Below are 26503 nucleotides of genomic sequence, written 5' to 3'. Positions count from 1 at the left end.
TGCATTAATCTCATACTCGCCAGTCTGAAGAAAAGATAGGTGGGAAGAATGCAGGGCCCTATAAGTCTGAACCCATTTGCCCTCACCTTATAACATGCACTAGACGATGTGGAGTACAGCGATCCTCCGTAATCTCTCATTCATAATTTGTAATAGTAAAAAACGACATCAAACACTGCCGGTTAATCTTCTCATTGTTGTCCTTATTCCAAATCCCGCCAGGAAAAATTGAATTAGAGACCACGTGACCTGTCACCGCAGCATAACATTCGCCTTCAATTGGCTTCCGGTGTCGCAGGCGCGGTGACGTAAACTGAAAAGGCTCTATACCCAGTACACTGGAGTGAAAACGTAAAAAAAAGAGCGCCGAAGTCCGGCATGTAATACTGCAGCAGTGCAATCAGACAGCGCTGTGTTTACGCTGCTAGTACCGGGCAGTAACTTTGCAAAGGAACTTGGAAAACAGCGTGCTTTCATTAATCCAATGTTACTAAAGTAACTCCCGTTGGCTACCTTTACAACCCGCAGAGGTCCATAAACGGAACACTATCTGGGCCTGCTGGCTCGGAGATCCGGGTTCCGTTACACCTGACAGGCAGAAGCAGTAGTGGCGATAAATCGAGTACCCACAAAAGCATGTTTATACCATACAGCTGCCTTAATTACTCCGTAATGCGTATATCAATCAAAACTATATGTGTTCCACTTTAAATCAGCGTTATTTAATGTCATATATGTATATCGTTATCAAAACGTATCCGCTCCATTATATAAGAGCAGACGTAAATCACGTGACTTTGTAGAGAGGTTTCCCCAAGGATACCAGCTACCGCTCGGCAGAGACCTGGGGTAGTGATGTATTTCCGGGAGAGACTTGTCATCACGTGGGCGGGGCTTATGATCCCGCGGCCGGTCAGTAGTATGGGGCAAGTTTGAATGCGCTCGGTGGCGGGTAATAACGGGCGCGGAAGCACGTCAGCCTGCTCCGGGGACTAGACTGTGAGAAGACATTACTGCGGAGGGGACCCAACATCTTCCCCAAATCGAACGATACTCCCTACCGGCTCCACCCTTCAGGTAACTGAGGCTGGACATAGACCCCGGTAAATGACACTGCAGGGGGGCGCCTCGGTGTCCGGAGACCGCAAATTGTGTGCGAGAAACTCAGTGACGTGAAACGCGCGATAAACACTAGAGCTACCGGCAGCTTCCTGTCACATAAACTTAGTATACACCGTGTGCGCGCCGTTACGTAGTGTATTTATTGCATTGTGTGTACGGAGGGCATTGTGTGGAATGCTTTAATGTGTGTCCAGGGCTTGTATGGATTGAATAAAAAAGGATGAGAGCCGGCGGATGTGTCAGGTTAAAGATGTCAAGATATAAATATATAATTATGATTGTGGTGACTATTTTATTCATTAAAGTTGTTTTTTTTCATTTAGTGTGTGGAAACTTTCCCTGTGTGATACTTTGGGTATATTTACAATTATTTCTTTTTTATTTCTAAAGTGCCGGCAGATTCCGCAGCACTGATTGTAACAAAGTTTCAAGTAGAGAAATGTCCGTTTATCTCAAAGCAGACAAATATTTTGAGCAGATTTGTCTAACAAACAACGCATGGTGTTTATTCGCTAAAGGGTGCGTTCACGGGAGAGCTGTAGTCTTAACTACTTGGCTTCGCTCTGCATTCTGATGGCTAAATCCCCAGTGAGCTTCTGCTGCCGGAAGAGCTCCACTCGCCCTGTATAATGTATAGTTAAATGAGCAAAAAAATTCCACACCTATAAATGTATGCATTATGCAGGGCCAGCTTGGCCCTTTGTTGCCAGAGAAACCTTGTCGGTATCGTCCCCTCGTAACGAGCAGTGAAGCGAATGATCCACGTAGTGTTATTGTATGCGAGAGACGGAGTGCTGTGTGCTTTTTACATGTTCCTTATAACCATGATATGAACGCGGTCGGAGAAATAACAGGAGTAACAGATTCAGTTTGAGCTGTCCTGCTGCACTAATGTGTCCAGGGTATTTCTATAGCGGGGGTGTCCAACCTGCGGCCCTCCAGCTGCTGCAGGACTACATCTCCCATAATGCTCTTTCAGCTAAGGGGCTGGCTGAGGAGTATAGGAGATGTAGTCCTGCAGCAGCTGGAGGGCTGCAGGTTGGACACCCCTGTTCTAGAGCCATGTTTGAGATGGGGTCTTATCGCTATAGCGATCGATGGCAACGGTCCTTCTGCACAAATAGTATAGAAGGTTGAAAAAAAGACTTCAGTCCATCAAGTTCAACCTTTCCCGCATACCAAGTTCTAAAGTTCATCCAAAAGAAGGCAAAAAAACCCTACTTGGGGCAATTACCAATTAAGCCACAACAGGGAAAAAAATCCTTCTTGATTCCGTAGCAGCAATCGGATTACTCCCTGGATCAACTTTCTAATACACCTGTCCTTTTAGCCAATGTATAGGTTTTATGTATATCTTATGTGACTTATTTTTTTTCCTCTTTATAGATAGTTATGGGCAAAAGGAAAGAAGCCAGTCCCGTGACTCCATCAGGCCATGGAAAAAGATCAAGACAAGACGCCTCAGAAGAGGAGGAGGCTACTCCCTGTGTTTCTTCTGATTCCGAAAGCTACTCGCAATCTGTAAGTTAAGGAGAGGTTTTTTTATTATTATTATATTTTCATTTGAAATGATATATACAAAATGTTTCCGTTTCCTGTCATCCAGACCACTGCTGAAGTTGGAATCGTTGAAAGTATCTCGCTGAAAAACTTCATGTGTCATTCAAACCTTGGACCATTTCGTTTTGGGCCAAATGTCAACTTCGTGGTTGGTAACAATGGAAGTAAGTTTAATATTTTTTTTGTCTTGTGTTGGTATTTGACATATTTTATTTTTCAGAAAGTATTGTAAGACGTGTCTGACGAAGAATCGTTTAAGAAATGTGCATAATTAATTTTCCACCGCCCCCTCCCCGTGCAGAAAAACGCAGCTATCCATTTCTTAAGAAAATAACCAAAAATCATAATTGGGGGAATAAAACATGGATATATATAGTCCATTTCTGTACACAAATAAAAGGGTTAACGTTTCCATGTTTTTTTTTTTTTTTAGGTGTATGAATAGTGCTTTCATATTTCCGCATTGTGTCTGAAGCGATCTGGCGTTGCGTACAATGTTTTTCCCATACATGATTCTAAGCCGCTTTCCTTTCCTTCTGTAGGTGGAAAGAGCGCCGTTCTAACAGCTCTCATCGTAGGCCTCGGAGGAAAAGCTGCTCTAACCAACAGGGGATCCTCGATAAAAGGATTTGTAAAGGATGGACAGACGTAAGCTTTTCATATTTTGTTTATTTTAAGTATTCAAATATTTAGCATTTCTTGCACCTTGTGGGTGAACACACTGAATATCGTACGTTAGCGTCGGTTTATTTTTGAAGGGTGGTTTACAGCCGTTCTACTTATGTTTGTGTTAAAGTTATTTGCTTTATTCTTTGTAATAGCTCCCTGAGTCATTAAACTGCCCCTTTTGGTTCCAGTCCCTATATTTTAATTTATTCTATAATTTTGGAATGCATTCAAGGGCTATTTTACATCATACATTTTATTTATTTATTTTTTTTATTGAAGTTGGAAAGTTAGGTATTTGTCTGGACCCGCCATTATTTGACACAATGATTTTGGTGAAAGCTCAGAAGAAAATGCCCTGTGCCAGTAACCTGCCGTTAGCTACACACATGGGCGCTGCCACCACGGTTTAGTTAGGATGTACTATTATGTATTCTTGGTTAACTTTTTATAATGTGTGCCCTAAGGGTATGAATGGGTTAAACAGAAATAACACGATCAGAAATCTCATGCTACAGGTTAAGTCGATGAAATGACACCACAGCAGAATGTATTTTTGCCTTAAAGGTCCCGTATCCTGCAAAGCTCATTCAGGTTTTAGTTGGGAATTACACTCCAGCTTATTCACTTCTGTAATATCGTCTTTCTCCAGCTCTGCAGATGTATCCATTACATTAAGAAACAGAGGACAAGATGCGTTCAAACCTGAGGTTTACGGCGACTCCATCGTAGTACAACAGCATTTCACAACCGATGGCAATCGGAGCTACAAGCTGAAGAGCGCTACAGGTGCTAAAACACTTTATATCAGAAGCATACCTTTGGGCGTTTCGTAATTTTATTTTAACCCCTTCGCGACCTTTGCCGGTTCAGGACCGTCATGACAAGAAGGTCACTAAATGACCTTTGACGGTCCTGAACCGTCAAAAAGTTAAATAAGCTTAGAAAGTGATCAAGGATCACTTTCTTCGCTTAAACAGCCTTGCTGCAATGCCTCGATGTCGAGGCATTCAGCAAGGCCGAGATCGGCATCGGGGGCCATGTCTGGCCCCTCCCCGGGGCGTCAACAGCCGCCATACATTGTATGGCGGCGGACGCCCGTTTTAAAAGCGTTTAGGAGGCGATCAACGATCGCCTCCTAAACTTAAATGGTGTCGCTGGAATGCCTCGATCAGGAGGCATCCAGCGACACCAAACACTTACCTTTAGGTGGGCTGTGACCGCTCCGGAGAGCGGTCACAGCCGCAGCTGCCGGTGATCTTCGCCATCAAGTAAGATGGCCGCCGCTCTGAAAAAAAAGTAAACAAGAAAAAGTTTGCTAGATGGTCTCCAGACCCTCTAGAGAACTGGCTCCACTTGCTGGTTGAATACAGGTACTGCATTCAACCATGCAAGTCAATGGAGCCCAGCTTTCTAATCACTATGTGATTAGTAAAATATTCAAAAAAAAAAAAAAAAAATGGAAAAAAAAAAAAAATGTGCTAACATTTAAAAATAATTATGCAGTGATGTCACTAGATGAACCATCCAGTACCAGCAAAATGTGTAAAAAAAATATAAAAAAAGTATTAAAAAAATAAAAAAAATAAAAAATAAAGTTTATTATTTTGAGCAAGTGCTAAAATTTCTCAAAAATCTCAAAGAGTTAAAATAAAAGCACTTCAAATACCCAAGGGGTGTCTAATATATAAAAAAAATGGCTGATGGGGTAAATTGGAGTGGCCTAGCTCACAGATAGGGCATAGGTACAGACTGACCAAAATGGAGAAAAAAAGCGCACTTCCCAAATGTGGCATTTTAAATCTGAAACAACCCGACAAACCCATGCATGTCGGGTATCACTGCACTCAGGAGATGTTCCTGAACACATATTGGGGGGTTGTTTGACAGTGACATATACCAGAACCTGTATATCTATAACTAAAGTACAATTTGTGTGAAAAAAATTACTATTACAAAGTTTGACAAAGTGTAGTTCTATAATTGGTGCATGGAAAGGGTTAAAATAACAGCATTCGGAATACCCTGGGGTGTCTAGTTTTCCAAAATATATGGTTTGAATGGGTTAAATTGAGTTAACCGGCTTCAAAGATATTCCAAAGAGGAGATGGAGGCAGAATGACCAAATGACCACCTGAATTATGCATGCCCCAAAAGTAGCCTTTTACCAGCCAAACAATCTGACAAACCCATGCATGTGGGGTATCGCTGTACTCAGGAGATGTTCCTGAACACACATTGGGGTGTTGTTTGATAGTGACATATACCAGAACCTGTATATCTATAACTAAAGTACAATTTGTGTGGAAAAAAAAATAAAAAAAATTACTATTACAAAGTTTGACAAAGTGTAGTTGTATAATTGGTGCATGGAAAGGGTTAAAATAACAGCATTTGGAATACCCTGGGGTGTCTAGTTTTCAAAAATATATGGTTTGAATGGGTTAAATTGAGTTAACCGGCTTCAAAGATGTTCCAAAGAGGAGATGTAGGCAGACTGACCAGATTTGTTAAAAAAGATTTGGAAATCATAAAACGCTGCTTGTACTTATTGCCCTATAACGTACAAAAAACAGCAAAAAAACATAAAAACATTGGGTATCTCTAAACTCAGGACAAGTAGTAGAATCTATTTAGCTAGTTTTTTTACTTGCTTTTTTAGGTGAGTAAAAGATTTTTCAAATAAAAGTCATAAAATGTCTTTTTTTTCAATTTTTCACCATGTTTTTTTTATTTTTTTTTATAGTAAATAAGATGATACGATCAAAATAATGGTATCTGAAGAAAGCCCATCTTGTCCTGAAAAAAACAATATATAACTTATGTGGGTACACTAAATGGGTGAGGAGAAAATTACACCTGAACACAAGCACCACAAAAGTGTCAAAACAGCCTCGGTCCCACAGGGTAGAAAACGAAAAATGAGCCCGGTCCTTAAGGGGTTAATGTCGAGTCTCAGAGACTACTTGATTTGTCTCTGTTTACAAGTCAGCACTTGGCCTTCTGTCCTAATCGGCCAACTCTATTGGCCAACCATGGCAAACTTTGTTAGTGATATGCTGATTCAAATATATATTTAAGTAAAGTGTGTTCTTAAACAATTCTGATTTAATTATACATTGACTGCATCGATCAGTAGGTATACATGTGTTGCCACTGTATGTGATCAAAATAGCTGCCACATTGTAAGAACCTGGAGATCTGTACCTGATTCCAGGTAGCCTTTGGTGTAAAGTTGTATTGTTGCTGTTTTTATTTCTTTTATATAGCTACATAATTATATAGGCTGAAAAAAGACATGCGTCCATCAAGTTCAGCCTTTATCTTTTAAAAATATCTGTCTATGTAACTCTTCTTGCCTTCTAAAATACTATTTGGCTCTCAAATTCCAAATGGAGTCCTCCGGCTCATTTTAGAACAAGCCCATGTATACTGCTCAATATCTACTTATGTGATAGATGAGAATAACACGGACTGATGCCTGCATGCAGGGAAGAAAGCTTTTAATACCAAAATGCCCTTTGCTTTGTTTTTCTTGTGTAGGAGGACTGGTTTCTTCAAAGAAAGAGGAGCTTGTAGCAATTCTTGATCATTTTAATATCCAGGTAAGAGATTTCCATTATATATTGTTACTGTAGTTCAATATGTGTACATATAGCATCTAAACCAAAATCAAGTACATGTAATCCAATATGGGCACGCTTACAATCATCCGTGCTGCGAGTTCACAAAAGTGCAGCATTTCCAAAGCGTCTTTGGAGTTTTAGGTGGAAACACACAGACCAGGGCTGCTCGGTATGTCGTGAGACCTGACAACATATACAGCAGCTGTATAGAGATGGAACCAAGCTAGTGCTGTCTATAAAATAGCAGGCGTATTCAAATGGAGGTGCCCGTGTAAAGGCAGGTTAGGAAACAAAAAGTGGCAAATGTTGTGTCGCTAACTTGTGTATGTCAGTTCCTTTCTAGCGTTTAATAGAAGGGGGTGACTTATTTGATTATGGTTTTGTAGGTAGACAACCCAGTGTCTGTTCTGACTCAAGAGATGAGTAAACATTTCTTACAATCCAAGAATGAATCGGATAAATATAAGGTAAGCCAAATACATTTTCCTCGATATGTTTTTATTTAATAAAATATAAAGATGTTGTCTTTAGTGGTGAACAAGCTCATTTACTGAAAGATGTTGCCATGTGGACCTGTGGCTTTTTTCCCCCCTTTATTAGTTTTTCATGAAAGCGACACAGTTGGAGCAGATGAAGGAAGATTATTCATACATCATGGAGACAAAGAACAGAACACACGATCAGGTTAATTACGGTGTTGAGGTGAGAGAAGTTCTCTTATTAATGATGGGAAATTCCACTTAAGGTTATTGCATTCACCTGGTAGTATGGACACCTTGCCTAAGGTTATTTCAGAAAAAAACAGTGATAGAAATAGATTTACCTTTTTATAATCGGTTATGTGACGTGTCTTAACCCCTTAAAACCTTCATGCTGGCATGAAAAAAAAAGTGGCCCCAAAACCTGTCCTGACGGCATGGGTCACGCAGAACTTTTAATTGTGAATGGATGGCTCGTGTTCTGAATGAGCGCGATGCTCTATTAATGTAAATTGAGTGCTGCTGATCAGTCGGGGACCAATCAGCAGCCTCACCAAAGGAACCACCATTAACACTCCTAGTGCTGGATACATAAATCCCCTCCTGAGTAACTTCTAATGTCAGCTTTTTAGAACATATGGTATTTAGAACAGATATGTATGAAAATGTTGAAGCCCTGAATATTTATTGGTCTGCTGCAAACTTTTATAGCAGACAGGCAGCTGCGCTATTCTTTTCACCTACAACTTTTCTGAACAGTGATCACGATAGACAGAATTCTGAATGACAATATGCAATACTCCTACATTAATTAACGTAACATTTTATTAGTAGCAATGCTTTTTAATATGATAAGTTACTCTACCTACTTAGTCTGATTATAGCGTACTTGATTGTTTTTTTTTTTGTTTTTGACTGGCTTATAAATGTGTGATTTTGTTACAGAAATATCGCGTCGCGTTATATTCAGTAAGCTTTTTCTTCCTAGAGGCTTGAAGAACTCCGACGTGAGTGCAGAGAGAAAGAAGAACGTTTTAAGAGTATTGCGTCCTTGTCGGAAATGAAGGAGAAATTAGAAGATTTAAAGCAGAAAATGGCATGGGCGGTGGTGAGTGGCTTTAAAATTACATTACAAGATTATTTCCCAGATAATCTTTCATATCCAAGCGTATTCTCTTTATATGGCCGTGCAATAGCATCATTGATTCGCTAAACAAAACTGGTTGACTGGTGCTGGTGTAGACAGATACAGATGCGCTTTCTGTTATGTATGCAGTTACACACTAACATTTATTTTTCCTCTGTTTGCTGTTGAATCTTCACTTTAGGTGATTGAAACTGAAAAAAAAATGTCTCCCTTAAGAGAGGAAATCATAGCAGAGGAAGGACGCAACGTCAAGTACGAGCAGAAGATTGGCGAATGGCAGGTATGTAACAGCAGCTAAGAGCTTGTGATGATATGACGTTTGCAGTCTATGCCTTGTCCTTCATTGGTAGCAGAAAAGTCTATTGAATCTCTTCTATGTGGCAGCGCTTTAAAGCATTATCAACCCTATGACTCTCCCTTTAGGGCAAAGTGAATACCGCAGAGAAAGCATTCAGAGCCATACAGGAGCGACTGGAGAACATCAGCCAGGAAGCCCAGACATTGAAGCCGCAGGGCATCGCCCTAAAAGATGATGTCCAAAGAAAGAAAAGATCACACAATGAAGCAGAGGTAATTTCTCTAGTCCGGTGTGTCAGATATTTATTTTACCTAAATGTCTCAGTGACCAAAGATCGGTCAGAACCACAACCTCTAAGACTTCTTAAATAGGTTATTTATGAAACAAAGCTTATGTATGTATACAGCACCCATCGATGACAGATGGTAGCAACAAGATGATGGAACTTGAGTGCTGTGTGGTAAAGAGAGTAGATGCATATGGGTAGACAGTAGAGGTGGTCTCCATGTCCTCTGAGTTTTTTTTTTTTTACCCTTATTTCTATAATCGGTCAGGTTGAAGTGATTACTTTTTATGGCAAGGACATGTCTATAGATTTGATTACTACACATGTTCCTGCCACTCCATGTTTTGCTTATGCCTAATGTGAAAGTATATTTAGAATAAAGAAACCATTGATTGCAAACGGCTTTTACATATTTAAACGTCGTGTTCCACTCTGTGTACTTATACTGCGGTATGGAGCCTCTGTTATCCCAAATTATGTGGATGACTGGCTTTGCAAATAAACCATACAATTTTACGATGCTAAATACTGCCTTCTACCACTTGTTTATATAATTATGCTACTTGAAATATGAATGCTTGAATACGAGAAGTATTGCTGCTGCAGTTTCCATATATTTTTATTTTGTTTCATTTAGGTTATTTATAACAGACATCGAATGGAATTAAAACGCCTACAAAGAGATTCTGAGCAGCTCTCCAAGCGTATCGAAGAGCTCCAAAAAAGGTGCGTTCCTTGGAAATCCACCAACGATTCTTTTACCTGCTCTTCTAAAACCGCATAGCAGTAACCATCTCTCTGACCTGGGCAGATGTAGAGGTGCTTCTCGTCCCATGACAACGTAACATTAACCGAACGTTACATTGAATTCATTTCTAGCGCAATGTCTTTTTGCCCTTTTTAGCAGTTTGGCTTTAATTATCTTTATTTCTAGAGGATTGGCTACCTTTTTTTTAGGAGACTGAGAATGAATTTCCCTATGCTAGCCTTCCACCTCATATACAAGCCCTCTAATATAGGCATAGAGAGAAGATCTGCATGGTTGTTTCAATTAATCAATAAGGAGCACATTACACACAATACAGAGAGGCAAAGGCATATAACATATCCTAGCCCACTCTCTCCTTACCGTGTGTGAACCCAGCGAGGAACAACGTTTTTTGAGCGGTCTGTGGGTCATAACTTTACTACTGTCGGCTACCGCAGGCTTTTTTTTTGTATTAAACGGGTAGACATAAGCCTATCCTGAATATAAGAAAAGACCAAGGACCAAATAATGTTTGCCTGTAACAGCTCCCAACTAGATCAGCCTGCGGTCAAACTCTGTTTCTATTATTCGTCATGAACATTAGTTGGTCGAAATGCCCGTCTTGTTTTAGTCCATTTGAGGACGTGGGCCTTACCGGGGGCTGCGCGTTTGTAGCTTCTTACGGCAATGTAGGTTACCAAAATAAAAGCCAGATGCAGTCGGATTAATTTTGGGTAGCTGCTATTTTTCAGTGCGGACAGTATGTCTGAAGAGGAGAAGATGGAGCGCCTCAAAGAAGCCGCCTGTCTGAAGGATAGGCTGAAAGCTCTCCGGGACCAGGATGTTACAACCACCCAGCAGATTGAGCAATTTCAGCAAGCTGTTTATAAATATAAAGAGGAACGCACTAGACTTTGGTATGTATGTAATAAGTCATATGTGTTGATGCAATAACTTATACATACATACTGGGTTAAGTGTGTATGTAATTAAACTTTTAATCTTTGAAAACTTACCTGGAGATTAAACGCGATTGCTCTCCTACCCATGACTCTCTCCAGCATGTTCGCGACGTGGAAGTGTCTTTGGCTCGCAGTCGTGCAGGTGCTTGTAGTGTGAGATGTCATCGTGTAAATGGTGTTTGTCCTATAGTGAAGCTGCGGGACACTGAAAAGGCAAATCACAGCCTAGTCATTTTTATTTTTGGGAATATTTGTTTTGAAACCTTAACTTCCGTGAGGTCAGCTTTTAAACTAAATATCTCTTTGACCAACCCCCCCCCCTGCAATCTGTAGTTGTAATAAATAAAGTTTTATAGTATGTATAGTTTAATTATCTGTATGAACAGCTGTGAGTTAGGTTACGATTTATCTAATAAGGGGGCTGATACCCTTGTTGAACTGGTCAATAATTCCTCAGGATTGTAAACTTGCGAGCCGGACTCTCTCCACCTAATGTATCGGTTTGTCTTAGTCTGTCAATTCTCGTCTTGTCAGACCCCTTGAATATATGTATTGTATTAAGCGCTGCGTAGATTGTTGGCGCTATATAAATAAAAGATGATAATAATAATAAATATAATAATCGTTCCTGTTTGCTAGAGTTGCTCACGGAATCTTCCAAATTTAAACTTGTCCATATTATTATTATGATTTCCCCCAAACTTCTGTCTAACGTATTGGTCAACTTGCTGAATTTTGCTGGCAAATGTATAGTTAAAAATTCCTTGATCTCTGCAGCAATGAAGAACGTGATCAGAAACATCTGTTGGAAAAGACCAAAAGGCAGTTGAAGGAGTTTCAGGACAGCAAAACTGACCAGTTGAAGAGATTTGGACAACACATGCCTTCCTTTCTTGCAGCAATCGATGATGCTTGCAAACAGGGTCGCTTTAGGAAGAAACCTGTAGGACCGCTGGGTATGTATATTTATATAAATGTGCGTGTTTATATATCGCCTTTTATTTATTAAGTTCTAACAAGTTAATCATGGCTTCCGATTAAAATGGAGCTGGTAACACGTACATAACAATGGTAGATTAACACATACAGACACAGCAGGAGCTGAGAACCCTGCCCATGAGCTGCCGTCTAGCTGTATGGTAGTTTAATACACGGTTCCTGCCCAGAATGGTTGACTTATGAGGCCTCACTCGTGAGCTTACAATCTATTTTTTTCATTTCTTTATTTGAAAGTCATTGTAGAAATGGCAAGTAAGAACCATTCTGCACATTTACCTGATATAAATACTTTGACCGTAATCAGTCTTTGGTCTTATCTTAAATTCAGCTAATGCCTGCCTCGTGCATGTTTAAATTCCCTCGCTATATTAGCCTCTACCTTGTCTGCTGGGAGACTGTTCCTCTTATCTACCACCCTTTCAGTAAAGTAGAACTTCCTTACATTCCCTCTTAGTCTCTAGATTACGACCTCCTGTGCCTTTTAAGTATCTTCTCTCCTTTCTTCTTTCATCCAAGCTATACATACTGAGATCCTTTAGCCTTTACTGATCATGTTTATTGTGCAAGAAAAATACTAATTATCTCTAAAAAAAAAAAAAAAAAAAAAAAAAAATCCAATATAAAATGCATAATTTCATTTTATTTTCCCCCTAAATAACAGGAGCCTGCATTCGCCTCAAAGATCCAGAACTTGCGCTCGCTGTTGAAAGCTGTCTGAAGGCGCTGCTCCTGGCGTTCTGCTGCGATAATCACCAAGACGAAAGAATGCTGCAGTCCCTCATGTCCAAACACTTTCCTCCTGGACAGAGGCCGCAAATAATTGTCAATGAGTTTCGGAACCAAGTATACAACGTTGGACAACGGTGAGCTTTCTTGCGTTAACAGTATCGTCCGTATTTAGTCTCTCGCTTACCGCGTGACAGAGGGATAGTAATGTAAATTTTAATTTTAAATATGTTTCCAGAGCTGTGATGCATCCGGAATACCCAACAGTACTGACCGCGTTGGAAATTGATAATCCTGTGGTCACCAACTGCTTGATTGACATGAGAGGCATTGAAACGGTGCTGTTAATTAAGGTATAAGTATCCGTGTGCTCATATCTGCCTATCCGTCTAAACCTTAAACTCTTTTCATTCGTGTTCCCCTAATATCATTGGGTGTCTCCATCCGGATATTTCCAGTGATCAAGGTACATTTTCTGTAGCTATAGCATTTTGAACACTTCAAGGACATTTTAAGAGGGTTCGTTACTGATAACTATTCTTCCTAGATGGGAATCTTCTGGAACCCCAAAAGTAAAAGAACCCCAAAGTAATGAAAAAACAAACAACTTTGCCATACATTGTTTCTGTGTCTTTTTATATGAAGATGCCAGGGATTGTTTCTCCATTTTTGTCCTCTTAAGACAGTCTATCCATCCTAATGTTCTGTTTATCATAAATAGAATGAAAGCATCCATTACACTTCATCTGGGATGTTCCCTTCAAACAAAAGCTTGAGTCGTTTTCCAGCATTGACTTTCTGCTCTCAGCCTGCTTATCCGTAACGCCGGTTTGCATCGGTTTCTTTCAGAATAACAGTAAAGCGCGAGAAGTAATGCAGAAAGGAGCGCCTCCTAGGAACTGCCGCGAGGCCTTCACAGCGGAAGGAGACCAAGTGTTCACAAACCGCTACTACTCGTCCGATAACAGCAGAGCGAGGTTCTTGAGCAGGGACGTGGAAGTAGAAATAAGGTTGGTTTTTCCCTCCCAATTAAGCCCTGGACAGCAAGCTGCAACCAGACAAATGAGGACCCAGCAACCTCAAATATGTGCAAACAGGGAAAAGAAAAATGTCGGTGCATTAAGTTAGTCCCAGGCTTAAAACACATTTGTATTATTTGAGGCTGGGGATAGCTTAGCGCACTGACGTTTTTCTTTTCCCTGTTTATAAATGGGATAGGCCCTGAATCTAAGACGAGATGAAGGACTGATAGGTTTGAGTCTCTACAGCAGGAAAAACATCAATTTATGTGTTTCTAGTAATAAATCAGATATGTTTGCACGCTTCTATAGTACTGTTCAGGCAGATTTGTAAAAATGGTTGCTACTTCTAGTTGAACATCCTATTTGCCTTTTTTTTTTTATAGTTTCCTAGATAAAGAAGTAAGAAAAGTAACATCAGAGTTGTGTGCGTTGCAGCAGCGTATGCGTGCGCTTGAAAGTGACATCAGGCAAAATGAGGATCACATGCGCCAATACTACGCTTCAAAGAAACAAATACAGGTGAGTTGTGCATTTTGAAGATAATGTGCCACTCAATAGTATTCTGTTCGTTTTATGAGCGTGGATTTCATCCATACAAATAAAGTACCCATAGTGCATTTGTTATTTGGAGGGAATAGCTTCGTTCTTTTTCGTTATTTTAGTTACTCCTAGTTGCTTTGGTTTGTGTTGCATGTACGTACTTTGTGTCACATGTCCTGCTTACGCCTATGGTGTGATTCTCAATTGGACGAGTTTTGATTGAATGGAGAGAATAAGATAAGATCATTTGTAGATGTTATAGATTCCAAGGCCCTTTAGATCATTTGGTTGCCACTAAAAATTCTACGTGGCTTTCCACAACCCAAGGTCAAGGAATTGGTACATATGAAAACTGTATAAAGAAATAACAAGTTCTCTGAGCCTCTTTGTTTCTCCTTGTATTGTCTTCCTTTAACTTGAGCGTGCTGGGATATTTGTGGTGATATACTAATTGTCCTCGTCATTGGAAATGTCCCACAGCCCCTTTTTGGCCAGTTCTGGCTCAAAGGCATTCTCTCGGAAGCTAGTCCAACCATAGATCTAGGGTATTACTGAAAACTTTTTTTTAACTTTACAACTATCTGGGTTTTGTTAAAAGCATGGATTTATTCTCAGGGATCTTGCTCTAGTGTGTCGTTTTGTTTTTTGGTTAACCCGTCATTCCATCCTCGATACCTTGAGCATCATTGATCAGCTGATGGTTGGAAGAGCAGTGGTGCTTTGGTGGATTGACAGCAAATGTTCTGCCCCCCCCCCCATGTATTTAAAGAGGGGAAAGTGTTATTGTAATGGAGACACTCACGCATCATATGCTTTAAAGTATATATGATCGCTGAAGTGGAGTTTCTCCTTGTGTCGCAGACTGTTTAATTTCCTTGTTAAAGGCGTTTTGCACCAAAAAGGAGCGCACATAATATTAGGCACCACGTGTCGGGCCGTCCTGTATGTCCTCTGTGTTCCCCATCACCAAGCGTTCTGGCTGCTGACGTTGAACGCTGCTTCTATCCCATCAATCATCCGCCTGCCCCTTCAGTGCCCTGCTCACCGCATCCCAATGCTATAGACACTATTTATGGGATTGTGAGAAATAGATTACGGGACAGCTACACCCCTTTTACATATTAATTTGGTACTTTAATAGACATTTACGTTTCTTTGTTGTTTTGGGCTTGTGGATAACCCTCTCTTACGTTTTGTATCTTGAATGATTTTCAGATGGAAGCGCGGGCACTTACCGCACGTATTACGGAGTTGGAGAATGTGGAAGAGCAGCCGTCCATAGACATTGCAACCTTGGTAATAAACGTAGTTTTTTTGTTTTTTCCTGTCATTTTCTTCATACCTACGTTCCTCATTCTATCTTTGACTGTAAGGCTTAAGCTATAAGTTTATCAGTATATAAATGACCAAGACGTCATGCTTTGGAAAGATACATTTTGGCTAGGCACCATGCTTCATGCAGGACTTGGGAATAATATTCTGCATACGTTGAGGGAGAGGGAGGTAGAAGACTCTACTTAAAATAAGCAGTTTGGTTTTATTGTTAACCGTTATGATGCTTATGACTCTGACAATCACCCCGAGAAATTATTCTGTTTTTTTTCTGATGCTGAAACAAAAATGCTTATAATGTAAAAACGTATTACTATATTGTCCTGATTATAGGTTGCACCCTTATAGTTTGGTGTCATTTTAAACAAAATCTATGTTAAGAAAAAAAATACAAATTAGTAGAAAGGTAAAACAGTATTTTCTCGCTCGCTCTTACTCATGGTCTCTCAATGAGACCCTTTTAGTGTCCCTGTCTCCTTTTCCAGTGTGTGTATATAATATATATACACATACATACACGGTCTCCGCACAACCTCGAAAGCATAAAAAGGCATACACATTCACTATATGGCCATATGCTGCTTACCCCACCATTGTGTCAAAGTACCCCGATGGTTTTCATGGCTATATTTCAGTGCGTAAATTGCTTGAGCGTCCCTTTGGGTAAAAATGCGGTGCAGTCCCACTGATTGAGCTCCTCGCGAAGCAATATAGCCCTGAAAAACTAGATAGTACTTGCCAAACGTGGGGTACTTTGACATCAATGAGGTAAGTAATATATGGCTGTGTAGTGTGATGGAATACTTAAATTCATGCCTTAGGTGTTTTTTTTGAATGGTATGCTCTGAATTCTCCCATCTTTCCTTGCCTCCGGTTCTTCTTTCTTCTTCCACTTCTCCCCAGAGCATTCCGCAAAAGGGCAGAGTCTCCGTGCCTCTTATTTGCCTGACGGTTGGTACCGCGGCACGCATCACAGGTATAGTCTCTCCCGTGTTTTTTTTTCCAACCGGAGGAGCAGAGACTCGGCCTTTTTGAGGAAGCACTCCTGGTCAATGAAGCTGATGCCAGAGAGAAGCGGAAGAAGAAAGTAAAAAAAAAAAACAAGAAGCAGCGCAGCTGCGGGGGAAAAAAGGAGCGCTAAATCCGTACTGCTTACCATCCTAAATATCTAAACCTCGCCTGCAGGCTGCACCCCAATTTAAAGATTTAAATTGGGGAGTTGTGGCGTATAATTGGATTATCTAATTGTTTTCCTTTCCCAACTGCTGAGCGTCTGAATGTTAAAAAATCTGCTTTCTCCCAGGAGTCGCTGTCTGCAAACTTCCATTAATGTCCTGGAGAGTCTTTCTGCTTCAGTTAGTGTTCTTACAAGCTATTACTGCACCGAGCAGCTGAGACTCGGCGTGCCTCTAAGCTGTTCTTCACATATCTTTTCTCTCTTCTGTCGAAGTGTTATTATTCTATTTGCTGCAAGCACCGGCCTCCAAAGGCGGCTTTAACCCACAAATAAAAAAACACCAGTGAAGCCAAGGTTGCCGTCTGTACCAGGCATTCATTCAAACCGCATTAAATTACATTGCCGTCAGTTTCTTATAATTGTTAATTTTTAATCATGGCTTTCAAGAATTTATTAACAGGACGATTTAGGGTAACATTAAAATATCCTCTCCTGATTAGCGACCAGTATTCTAGGCTTCCTTGTTAAGATGTTCTTTCGATTTGTTGGCAGAAAGTAGAGTTTTAGTAAAAAATTCCTTAAGATCTTTTAATGGATTTTTCCAGGAAGGCGAAGCCCAAGAAAACCAGAATAAAATAGAATATGTTAAAAACGAAATGGAGCAGGCGTTGGATAAACTTAAGGAGCTGAAATCTTCGCTCCAAGCAGCCGAGCGTCAGTATGATGAGATCAAAACGAAAATCAATTCTGTGTCTGAAATCGCGGACCCTATAAAGGTAGGTTGGTGGTCGGGGTTTATGGAACAGCCGTACCTGGGAACGCTGCATGTCTGGCCTGGAGATTGTTCATCGCCGCTGATAGTCCCGTGGCAGCCATCTATACCTGGCTGTGGGCAGCGGTGCTTCAGTCTGCCCGTTCCCAAACTTGGCATGGCAATCGCTTGGACACTATCATGTTGGTGCGCTTTCCACGTTCTCCTTCCCAAAGGTCCGCTCACACTCCAGCTCCGCTTAAGCCTCACTGAGCATGTCTGTCGGTTTCCTACCCAATCTTACGGAATCCTTTTTGGTTTTTTTTTTTGTACGTGGTAAAGTTCCAACGTGTCATTAATAAGTTAGCAATACAGACATATTTTTTCACCTTTCTTGTCTGGGCAGCAAACAAGACTTATGGCTTATGCCACTTGTGTTCACTTATGCATAGAGACAAAGGATGCGGAATGGTTGGTGCGTGTTTCCCTGTACCATCGACACCCCCCCGGATCTCGTACGACATACAGGGAAATGCTGCTCTAGGGACTGTGTGATACATACATATTTGATGGGTAAAGCATTATACCCTGCCTGGGGCAATACACCGCCAATCTCATCATGATTATCCGTGTTGTCTTGCTCCAATAATGGCATTAACCTGTTTCATATCATCTTACAGGAAGATCTTCACCAGGCGGATAAGGAAGTGGAAAACTGTAAACGCCATAAAAAGCACTATGAAGAGAAACTTAGAGAGCATTTGGAGGGAATCAAAAAACGCAAGGGGGAATTACTTTCCCAAGAAAAGGATCTTGAGGTATCATGGAGGGTTTTGCGGGGTTTTTTCTTCTTTCCTATTACAAGGAATAAAATGCAGTGTATATATATAATATATATCTATATATAAACAGTTGCTACATAATCTTCTGCTTTAGATCACTACTTTAACACCAAAAAATTGAATAAGCCTGAAATAGTTGTAAGCTTTAGATTTAAGATAAGAAAAGCTTTCTTGTCTTTTGCAAATACTTTCTGGATTTAATGCATAGAATCTTGGCTAAATGGCTGCCATCATATAATTGCCCATGTTTTTATCTGCAGCAAGAGCCCAATCTTCATTTTGCTTGGCTCCAGCTAACAATCACTCTGGAGTTAAAAACCTTAATACGCTTAGGTGCGTGCGTATGTTTGTGTGTTAACCTCATTGGATATTCCTTTCTCAATATTCTTTTTAGGAAAAAATTTCTCAGGCCCAACAAATCTTTCCAGAGAGGTTAGAAGTCACTAGAAGCGCTAGGACCCTTGATGCAGAAATCATTCGGCTGAGAGATAAAATCAATTCTCAATGTCAGCTGCAGGGAGATAGGGATGAAATAATAAGGTAAGTGCATTTTCCTTCTCCATCAACAAATATACTAGGCGAGCAGGCATTGTGCCAAAAACCTGAGTAGGGAAAGTTTGCCCCCCCCCCAGCTCCTTTGTTACTTATTGGCAAAGAAAGGGAAAGTACCATCTGGCTCCTTGGTTTTTGGTACTTCCAGGTATGCCTGTACTGCATAACGGCGGGCTCATCCACTTTAAATTATGATCCGGTATAGATCAATTGCTTAACGGCGATTGAGGCACGTTACGTAAAAACTCAGGCATTTGCTGCTCAAATTAAAAAAAAAAAAAAAAAATGTACTGTCCTTTAGCTTTATTTTTTTTCCATTTTCAACCTTTAATTGATGTTTTCTACACGTAACTCAAAGGAAGTCTGTAAGAGCATTTTGAAAGTTTATTTTAAATGTACAAAAAAAAGCGCACACAGCTTTCCTCTAGAAGCTCACGTCAGATCTTTTTCCTTTTCCCGTTAAAAGGCAATACCATGCTGCCAAAGAAAATTACCAAGATGTGGAAAGTAAAGTGAGGAATCTCAAAAAATTTGTTAAGCTGTTAGATGACATCATGGCCCAAAGATATAAGACTTATCAGCTGTTTCGAAGGTAAGGCTGCACTTTCTGCGTTCATTTTGTCACACACCTGCACTTCAGATCCTTCTGAGATGCCATCACAGGTTACATTCTTAAATTAAAACACACGGTGTCCAAATATGTTAATGCAGGCCTGTTTCTTGAATTCATTACATCTTCAATTATTTTTTAGTAAGGGAAAAAAAGATATAAGTTGCATTTGATTCCAAAATGTAAAATAAAGCTTTCTGAATTATAAAAAAAAAAAAGTATAAAAAAACTCCAATACTCTAATGTTCCATTGATATTTAGCTCATAACTGATAATTTTTTTGCCTGGACTCCAAAGCTTAAATGAGCAGCAGATATACATTTTCAGTGTTATTGTAAAATCTCACCACTAGTTGTGGTGTGTGAGAGGATAGAGAGGGGTGCCCTTCTCTCTGCTCCCTGCCGGCACCCACCTTGGTGCTGCCCTGACTGCCCAGGACTTCAGCAGGGTAAGCAAATTAAACTACAAGGGAGGGTAGAGAAGGGGGGCAGTTAAAATATTGAAATAAAGAGTGGGAATGAATAATTAATGTGTTGGTGAATTGTGTAGGAATGAGAGCATAAATGTGTGGATCAACTGCTTGAATGATTTTTGAAAATGCATGAATGAATGTGTGAATGAGAGAATTAATGATTGTGTGAATGAGTGACTTCATTTATTTTTTCATTTATTTTTGTTATACACTGATATCATTTCAGTGCAAATGCTAATGTTTACTATCCTTTTCACGAAAAGACCCTATTTTCATGTTTTTCTGTTTGGGCAGATAGATGGGCCAAATAGTTATAGCAATTTTGGACCGAAAAAACTTCCTCTCTGTGTTTAATATGCAGTGTTGGCACTTTGAGGCCTGCTACTTGGTTTCATTCAGAAAATTGGGCACTTGAGCCAAAAAATGTTTGCCTTCACTGACTTAGGGGATGCGTATTAGAAACAAGTATACAATAACATAACCGCAATGTAAATGTTACCTGAAATATTAGTTCTAAACTAAGAATGCATGTTATACATTCATTACAATTCATTTTTCATTACACTGTTATGTTTTGTGGTACTCAGAATGGCAGTGGGCGCTTTAAGTTTATCTCCTGGGGGCATCTAGTTTTAGTTTTTGTTTCGGCATGCCCAAGATAAGGATTTTTACCTTTGCAGTGTGACACAGAAAGTTTTTCTTCTGTCCCCCGCTGTCTGCATATTTAATTTGTTTCTGCGTGACTCGTATAATAATGGTTGCATTATCTATGTCTGTATCCTTCTGTCCACTTTATTTTCCGGAAAGGTTAACCCATCAAAATGAACTGAATAATGTGCGTTATGTCATTCAATGAGTCGCAAAGCGAATGCCTTAAAGCCCTGCATCTGTATTCATCATACAGTCGCCTTTTCAAAGCTCTTAAAGATAGCAATGAATGAAGTCATGGTAAAACTTCCATTGAATTGGTGTAGTGGATACAATCTACTCAAAGAGAACAACAAATCGCGTTACTTAACCTTGGGTTTTTCTAAAAGGCCGTCGTTCTCCATGATTTTGAAAACAAATGCTTGATTTCGCATCGATTCAAAGGGACTCTTAAAGCACACCTGTTGCTTTTCCCAAAACCTACATTTTACACTATGCAATGGTGTTAAGTGTGTGTGTGTGTATATGTATGTGTGTATATATATATATATATATATATATATTTTACACGTTCAGTAAGTAAGTGTTGTGCATTTTGCTTTTTTATTCTTCGTTAAATGATTTATTCCTTCAGATCTTCTCAATAAATCAATCCGGCTTATTGTAATGTCAATAAGGCATTATGTGCTACTGATAGCAGTGGCTTTATCCTGATGAGATGTGTTCCAAGAATCTCTCGGTTTCTGAAAAATAACCAGTAATTCAATTTAGCGTAAAATGTCAATCTACAGAACCTAAACGTGCTGCTTTCTCAAGAGGTAGAAACATTTTGGAACTCTAACCAGGTTTAGAGAGGACTGGAAAAATCCACCTAGAGTATATGTGTAACGTAACCTCTGCAGTAGGTAGGTAGGGGATTTCTTAACCTGATTTAATTCATATTGTCTCGTATTAATGGTGAAATCGGATAATCCAGAGCCCCAAACACAAAGGTAGACTTCAGCTTTGCCTGGAAGTATATTGTTTGCGAACGTAGTCGCAGAGGTTCCCTGACCAGAGACCCTGATGTGTTTAGTATTATGTACTTGAACCCTAATTTTTAAGCACAATTTCCAAAGTTGCGTTTTGTTTTTCTCTCCCGTTGTTCCCTAGGTGCCTTACCCTACGGTGCAAATTTTACTTTGATTCCTTGCTATCCCAGAGAGCGTACTCCGGAAAAATATGTTTTGACCATAAGAATGAAACTCTCTCGATAACCGTAAGTAAGACCAGAAGTGTCAAAATGAATACTTTTGTCAGATGAGGCATTTTAGAAATGTTTTTTCATTCTCTAAGCAGCCGTTTGTTTGCGATGCCTTTCACGCTTTAGGGTTATCTTTCATGTTATAAATCTCCTTCCCCAATGAGTATTTAAATATTATAACAATGTTCTCCCGCTAGTCAGAACACAAGTCTTGCTGAAAGTATGTTTGGGAGGAAAAAAATGACTCTTCCACCACACGGTGTCCTCGGTGCTCGAGATCCCGGAGAACGCACTACGGCTTGTTTTCCTTTTCTGCGAAACAACAAGAACACTTCTGATTAAAACGGCTTGGCAGCAAAACAGCTAATCTGTGTTATGATCACTGGGATTTGAAGGCTATCAAAACATTTGTTGATTAGTTCCAGGCTCAATTGCTTTTCCTTTTTGTTTTTTTTTTTCCTCTCTCTCCAAGTAAATCAGTAGATGAATGATTGGTTCAGCGTACAGACATTAATTAGTGTCACTGAGGTTGCAGGTTCTCTAATGTCCCTTCTCTGTGCAGGATGGATGAGGTTTTATCCTGGGTCACCTCTGCAGGCAAAACCTAGAAAACCCTAACGTCCCCCCCCGGGGTATACCTTACAACCCCCCCCATACCACAACATGCTGACAACTGAATTCCCACATGGCCAAAGCCAAAGTCCATTATCTTAATAAACAAGTATAATGAGAGGGTGGTCTCGCCCCGACGATGGGCCTGTGAAGATTAAGTGGGAAGTCGACATCAGGGAGGCCAAAATCATCGTCACTGGGTGAAAGCTTCCTTCAGGGTTGACTCGGGGTATAACCTCCTACTACGTTGACTACGGACCTACGAGTAAAGAGTTTACCGGTAATAATATCCCTTTGTACTGAGCTGATGAGAAGTGCAGTTAATATAATTGAAAGATCAATAGCCAGCCCTGACACCCGATTAATGGCTAAATTAGTAGGTAAAGTGGTTAAACCTCTGAAGCCGATAATCGTATGAAATTGGCGAGCTAGCTAAATGTGTTTAGTTTTTCTCTCATTGCTGTAAGGCTTTGTGATGAAGTCTCGCATCTTTACTCAATTGTAGGTTCAGCCCGGAGAAGGAAACAAGGCGGCGTTATCTGATATGAGATCGCTGTCTGGGGGCGAACGTTCATTTTCCACCGTGTGCTTCGTCCTCTCCCTGTGGTCTATTGCCGAGTCTCCCTTCAGATGCTTGGATGAATTTGATGTCTACATGGTAATGTTTGTGTTTCTTGTCTGAGATTAACGTAGAAATATCCCTCCTTTGTTAATCAGAAGGTGTGAGATGCGCAAGTGGATGTCTTATTGACACAAATAGCCTTTGTTATTGCCTTGTGTGACTTGGGATGATAACATTTGATGGTAAATGCTTTCTGTGTGGAGAAAAAGGATCTTAAAAATAAATAAATAAATAAATTAAAAAAAATCTAATTTCATGCTTAAGAATTTTTTTTTTTGCACATAATTTTTTTTGCACATAATAGTGTTAAAATATCCACATCTGGATGATGTCATCTGATATTAAAAACAGATTAATACTACATTAGTGAATAGGCCAGTTTTTGATGAATGTATTATGTTTTTGGTAATAGACACATCACAGAAATACTTAAACAATTTATTTACAAAAGTAGGCGATCAAGCTAAACACTAATTTATATAAGGTGCAGCGAAAAATACCAAAGACAAACCACATTTGTCTAAACAAAACCAAAATACACCAAAATAGTGCTTGCACCCCTTATAGTAAGGGGGGGAAATATATAAAAGGTGATCAGATTTTATGATGTCTGTGCTTCTGCTATAACATACATGCATTAATGCTTGACACACACACACCGTTATTATCTTTTATTTATATAGCGCCAACAGTTTACGCAGCGCTTCATATAATACATATATTCAAGGGCTATGACGAGACTAGAATTGTCAGACTAAGACAAACCGACATCATGTAATCTTCTGATCTGTTACAGGACATGGTGAACAGAAGAATATCAATGGACATGATGCTGACTATGGCAGATTCCCAGAGATTCCGGCAGTTTATTTTGTTAACCCCACAAAATATGAGGTAATTTGTCTCTTCTGAATTAGTTTTTAAATCTATTCAAAATCCAGCCGAATGGGGTAAAGGATTGAAGTGATGGGGCGCCCAGCAAAGCTTGCTAACAGGTTACAGCTTTTGTTGAAGTGAAGTGTACGAATGCCAAGAAATAATATATATTATCCAACACCCTATATTGTATTTTATGAACCTTACTTTTCTCTTGTAAATTGACTCTTTATTACTATGTATGTTAACCAGTTGGAAGCTTTACCTTTTTTGGCTTGCTAGTTTGACTGTTTTTGTACCATAAGAAATACATTTAAGAAAAAAATGTTAAAAGAAAAAAAAAAAAACATGTAATCCTCTGTTAATCTGTGATTTAAACCAGCAAATGCGCTTGTTATCAACGTGTCCAAGATGCAGAACACATCACCGGATGCCAGGATTTCATAGATTCTTGCGCTTTGGGGTTCGTTTTAATAAGGAATGAACCTGGAAAAGAAGCCGCGTTCGTTTTCACGAGCCTGCAGGGAGGTAATGGTGGAAGTATCGGCGTGAATGATGCTTTCATCTTCCAGCTTGCTCTACTTATTCGTAGTTAAGAATTCCCAAACTACTCTCCAGTTACGAGAGGGTCTTTTATATCGGCCAAAATATTTGCGTTCCGTGCTGTGAGTTGAATGTTGGTGCCGTGTAATGGTTTAATCTAAAATTACTGATGTCTATTTAATACATCTAAAAACAAGTGCAGGTCATTAAATATGTACGTTCTCCAGACCAACTTAATGAAATCTTAACACTAAAATACCTTTTTGTTACCATCCCCCCCCCCCTTATTGTACTACATTGTTCTCTTAACCTGGAGTCGCAGGCGATACCCTTCTCGGGTGTATAAAAACGTATAGTCGCGTTGGGGTCACTGTTTGCAGCTCGAGGCCCCTGTGGAGAGATGGTTCAGTAGATGGAAGTCCGAGCAGAAGATTATGGAGATTTACCGGCCGTTTGATGCAACCAGTGGTTCTAAAAAAAAATCCCTCTAAAAGTTTGGTTGCGAGTCTTTAAGTATATCCTTGAGTGGCTCTAGTGAGGAACCGAGGTGGAAAAGATCACTTCTGTAGATCACAGAGACCCATTCAAACGCGCTCTCAAATTGCCTTCCTGGATGATAGGCGTTTGTCTCGGATCTCTTGATGCTATCAGTTGGCCTGAGTGTAGATAACGGATTTCTTCTATGCTGTGTAGTAGTTTCCCATATATTGTTGTAGTAATTTTGTAATCATCATAGATGCCGCTTGTGGATATCTTCTTGAGATCTCTGTCCTCCTGATGAGGAAAATGTTTATGAAGCATGTATTGAGAATTTCCTCTTCCAGACTGTGGATATAAATGTTAGCATATTGGGGCGTTTATACAAGAACCTGTAGCTGTTTCCATTTTTTTGCAGGAAATTTTTATTGGCTGTTATCTTTTTAAGAGCAAATCTACCAGTTATAGTATAGCATTAGGGGTGTCCTTTGTGTCTTCTCTTTGTAGATTTATACCATTCTAATAGAGGTCTCCTGCGGACTCCATCTCTTCCAACCATACAGTTATATATATATATATATACACCATAATGTTACGGCTATTGCATATTTTACAATTGGCGTTTGGGCCATTGGCGAATGTCTTGAGGGTCGGGTCTTCTAGGTTAACAGGCTAGGGATCTGTTGGCAAGAGAAGAATAGAATGCAATGCCAAAGGGGGGGAGTCGGATGAGGCTTGAGTAAAATGATATAAGAGAACATAAGCACAACTATATATATATATATATTATTTTGCCTCGGCTATTGGACATGTTTATATCATGTAGGAGTTGAGCGGGGGGCGATTTTGTTTTTGTTTTTTGTTTTTTCATTCTACTTCTACAGCCTAGGTTTAGTCATATATTGGATAAATCACTGAACTGTGGATGATGCCAAAAGGTTTATCAGGATTTAGCCTCTGTTACAGCAGTACAGTACTTGGTGAAATATGTAAAAGATTTACAGTTTAATTATACCCCAGTAAGTTTTAAATACTATTTAAATGTCGGACCTTATAGAGACGGTAACACCACTTCTATCTCTGCAGCTCCCTTCCGTCCAGCAGTCTGATCCGAATTCTCAGAATGCAAGACCCAGAACGGGGACAGACAACGCTGCCTTTTCTTCCGATAAATCAGGAGGAGGAAGATGAGGACTGAGCTGACCCAGCGGCTCCTATTGGGACGGATGCCATGTTTATTATTAAAAAGGGAAAGCTTAAAACTCTGCTTCTGATGATTGCATTATAATTATGCAGGCGAAGCAAACATTTCTGTATATTCCCAAAACTATTGTTCGCTTGTACAGTGTAGAAATGTTTTTTTGTCTTTTGTGTAAATCTATTTCTAGATGAAAGTTTAAATTATATTTTCAGTAATGCTGAATTTTTAACCTCTACTTTTGTGGGTTTTCTATGCCGTTCTCTCCTTAACATTTGTACCTTCACCATCCGGATACCGTTTACAGTTGTTGAATGCTTTAACACAGTTGCTAACGTTTATATAAAAACAAACTTTTTGTCTGTAA

The 26503-nt window shown here is 39.8% G+C and overlaps 1 protein-coding gene across 1 annotated transcript; it reads left to right on the top strand.

Annotated features, from left to right (window-relative positions):
* Positions 1 to 853: 853 nt before the first annotated feature.
* On the top strand, positions 854 to 26503 carry SMC6 (structural maintenance of chromosomes 6). The gene is made up of 27 exons (XM_053459375.1): positions 854 to 1077; positions 2509 to 2643; positions 2729 to 2846; positions 3225 to 3330; positions 4001 to 4137; positions 6892 to 6953; positions 7361 to 7441; positions 7575 to 7676; positions 8442 to 8561; positions 8782 to 8880; positions 9024 to 9170; positions 9822 to 9910; positions 10685 to 10849; positions 11672 to 11850; positions 12555 to 12756; positions 12858 to 12972; positions 13469 to 13629; positions 14025 to 14160; positions 15397 to 15477; positions 17296 to 17466; positions 18122 to 18259; positions 18678 to 18823; positions 19302 to 19427; positions 21718 to 21823; positions 22926 to 23078; positions 23839 to 23936; positions 26025 to 26503. The coding sequence occupies exons 2-27, from the start codon at positions 2515 to 2517 to the stop codon at positions 26134 to 26136; spliced, it is 3279 nt and encodes a 1092-aa protein (XP_053315350.1). The 5' UTR covers positions 854 to 1077; positions 2509 to 2514; the 3' UTR covers positions 26137 to 26503.

This window comes from Spea bombifrons, chromosome 3 (genome assembly GCF_027358695.1).
Source record: "Spea bombifrons isolate aSpeBom1 chromosome 3, aSpeBom1.2.pri, whole genome shotgun sequence".
NCBI lineage: Eukaryota > Metazoa > Chordata > Amphibia > Anura > Pelobatidae > Spea > Spea bombifrons.
This window is presented reverse-complemented; position numbering and strand designations above follow the sequence as displayed.

Bases quoted from the DNA above. Each gene is read 5' to 3' on its own strand.
- SMC6 (XM_053459375.1), top strand. From the start codon at position 2,515: ATGGGCAAAAGGAAAGAAGCCAGTCCCGTGACTCCATCAGGCCATGGA. The intron at 6,954-7,360 runs GTAAGAGATTTC...ATGGTTTTGTAG, and splicing joins TTGATCATTTTAATATCCAG to GTAGACAACCCAGTGTCTGT. The intron at 15,478-17,295 runs GTAATAAACGTA...GGATTTTTCCAG, and splicing joins CCATAGACATTGCAACCTTG to GAAGGCGAAGCCCAAGAAAA.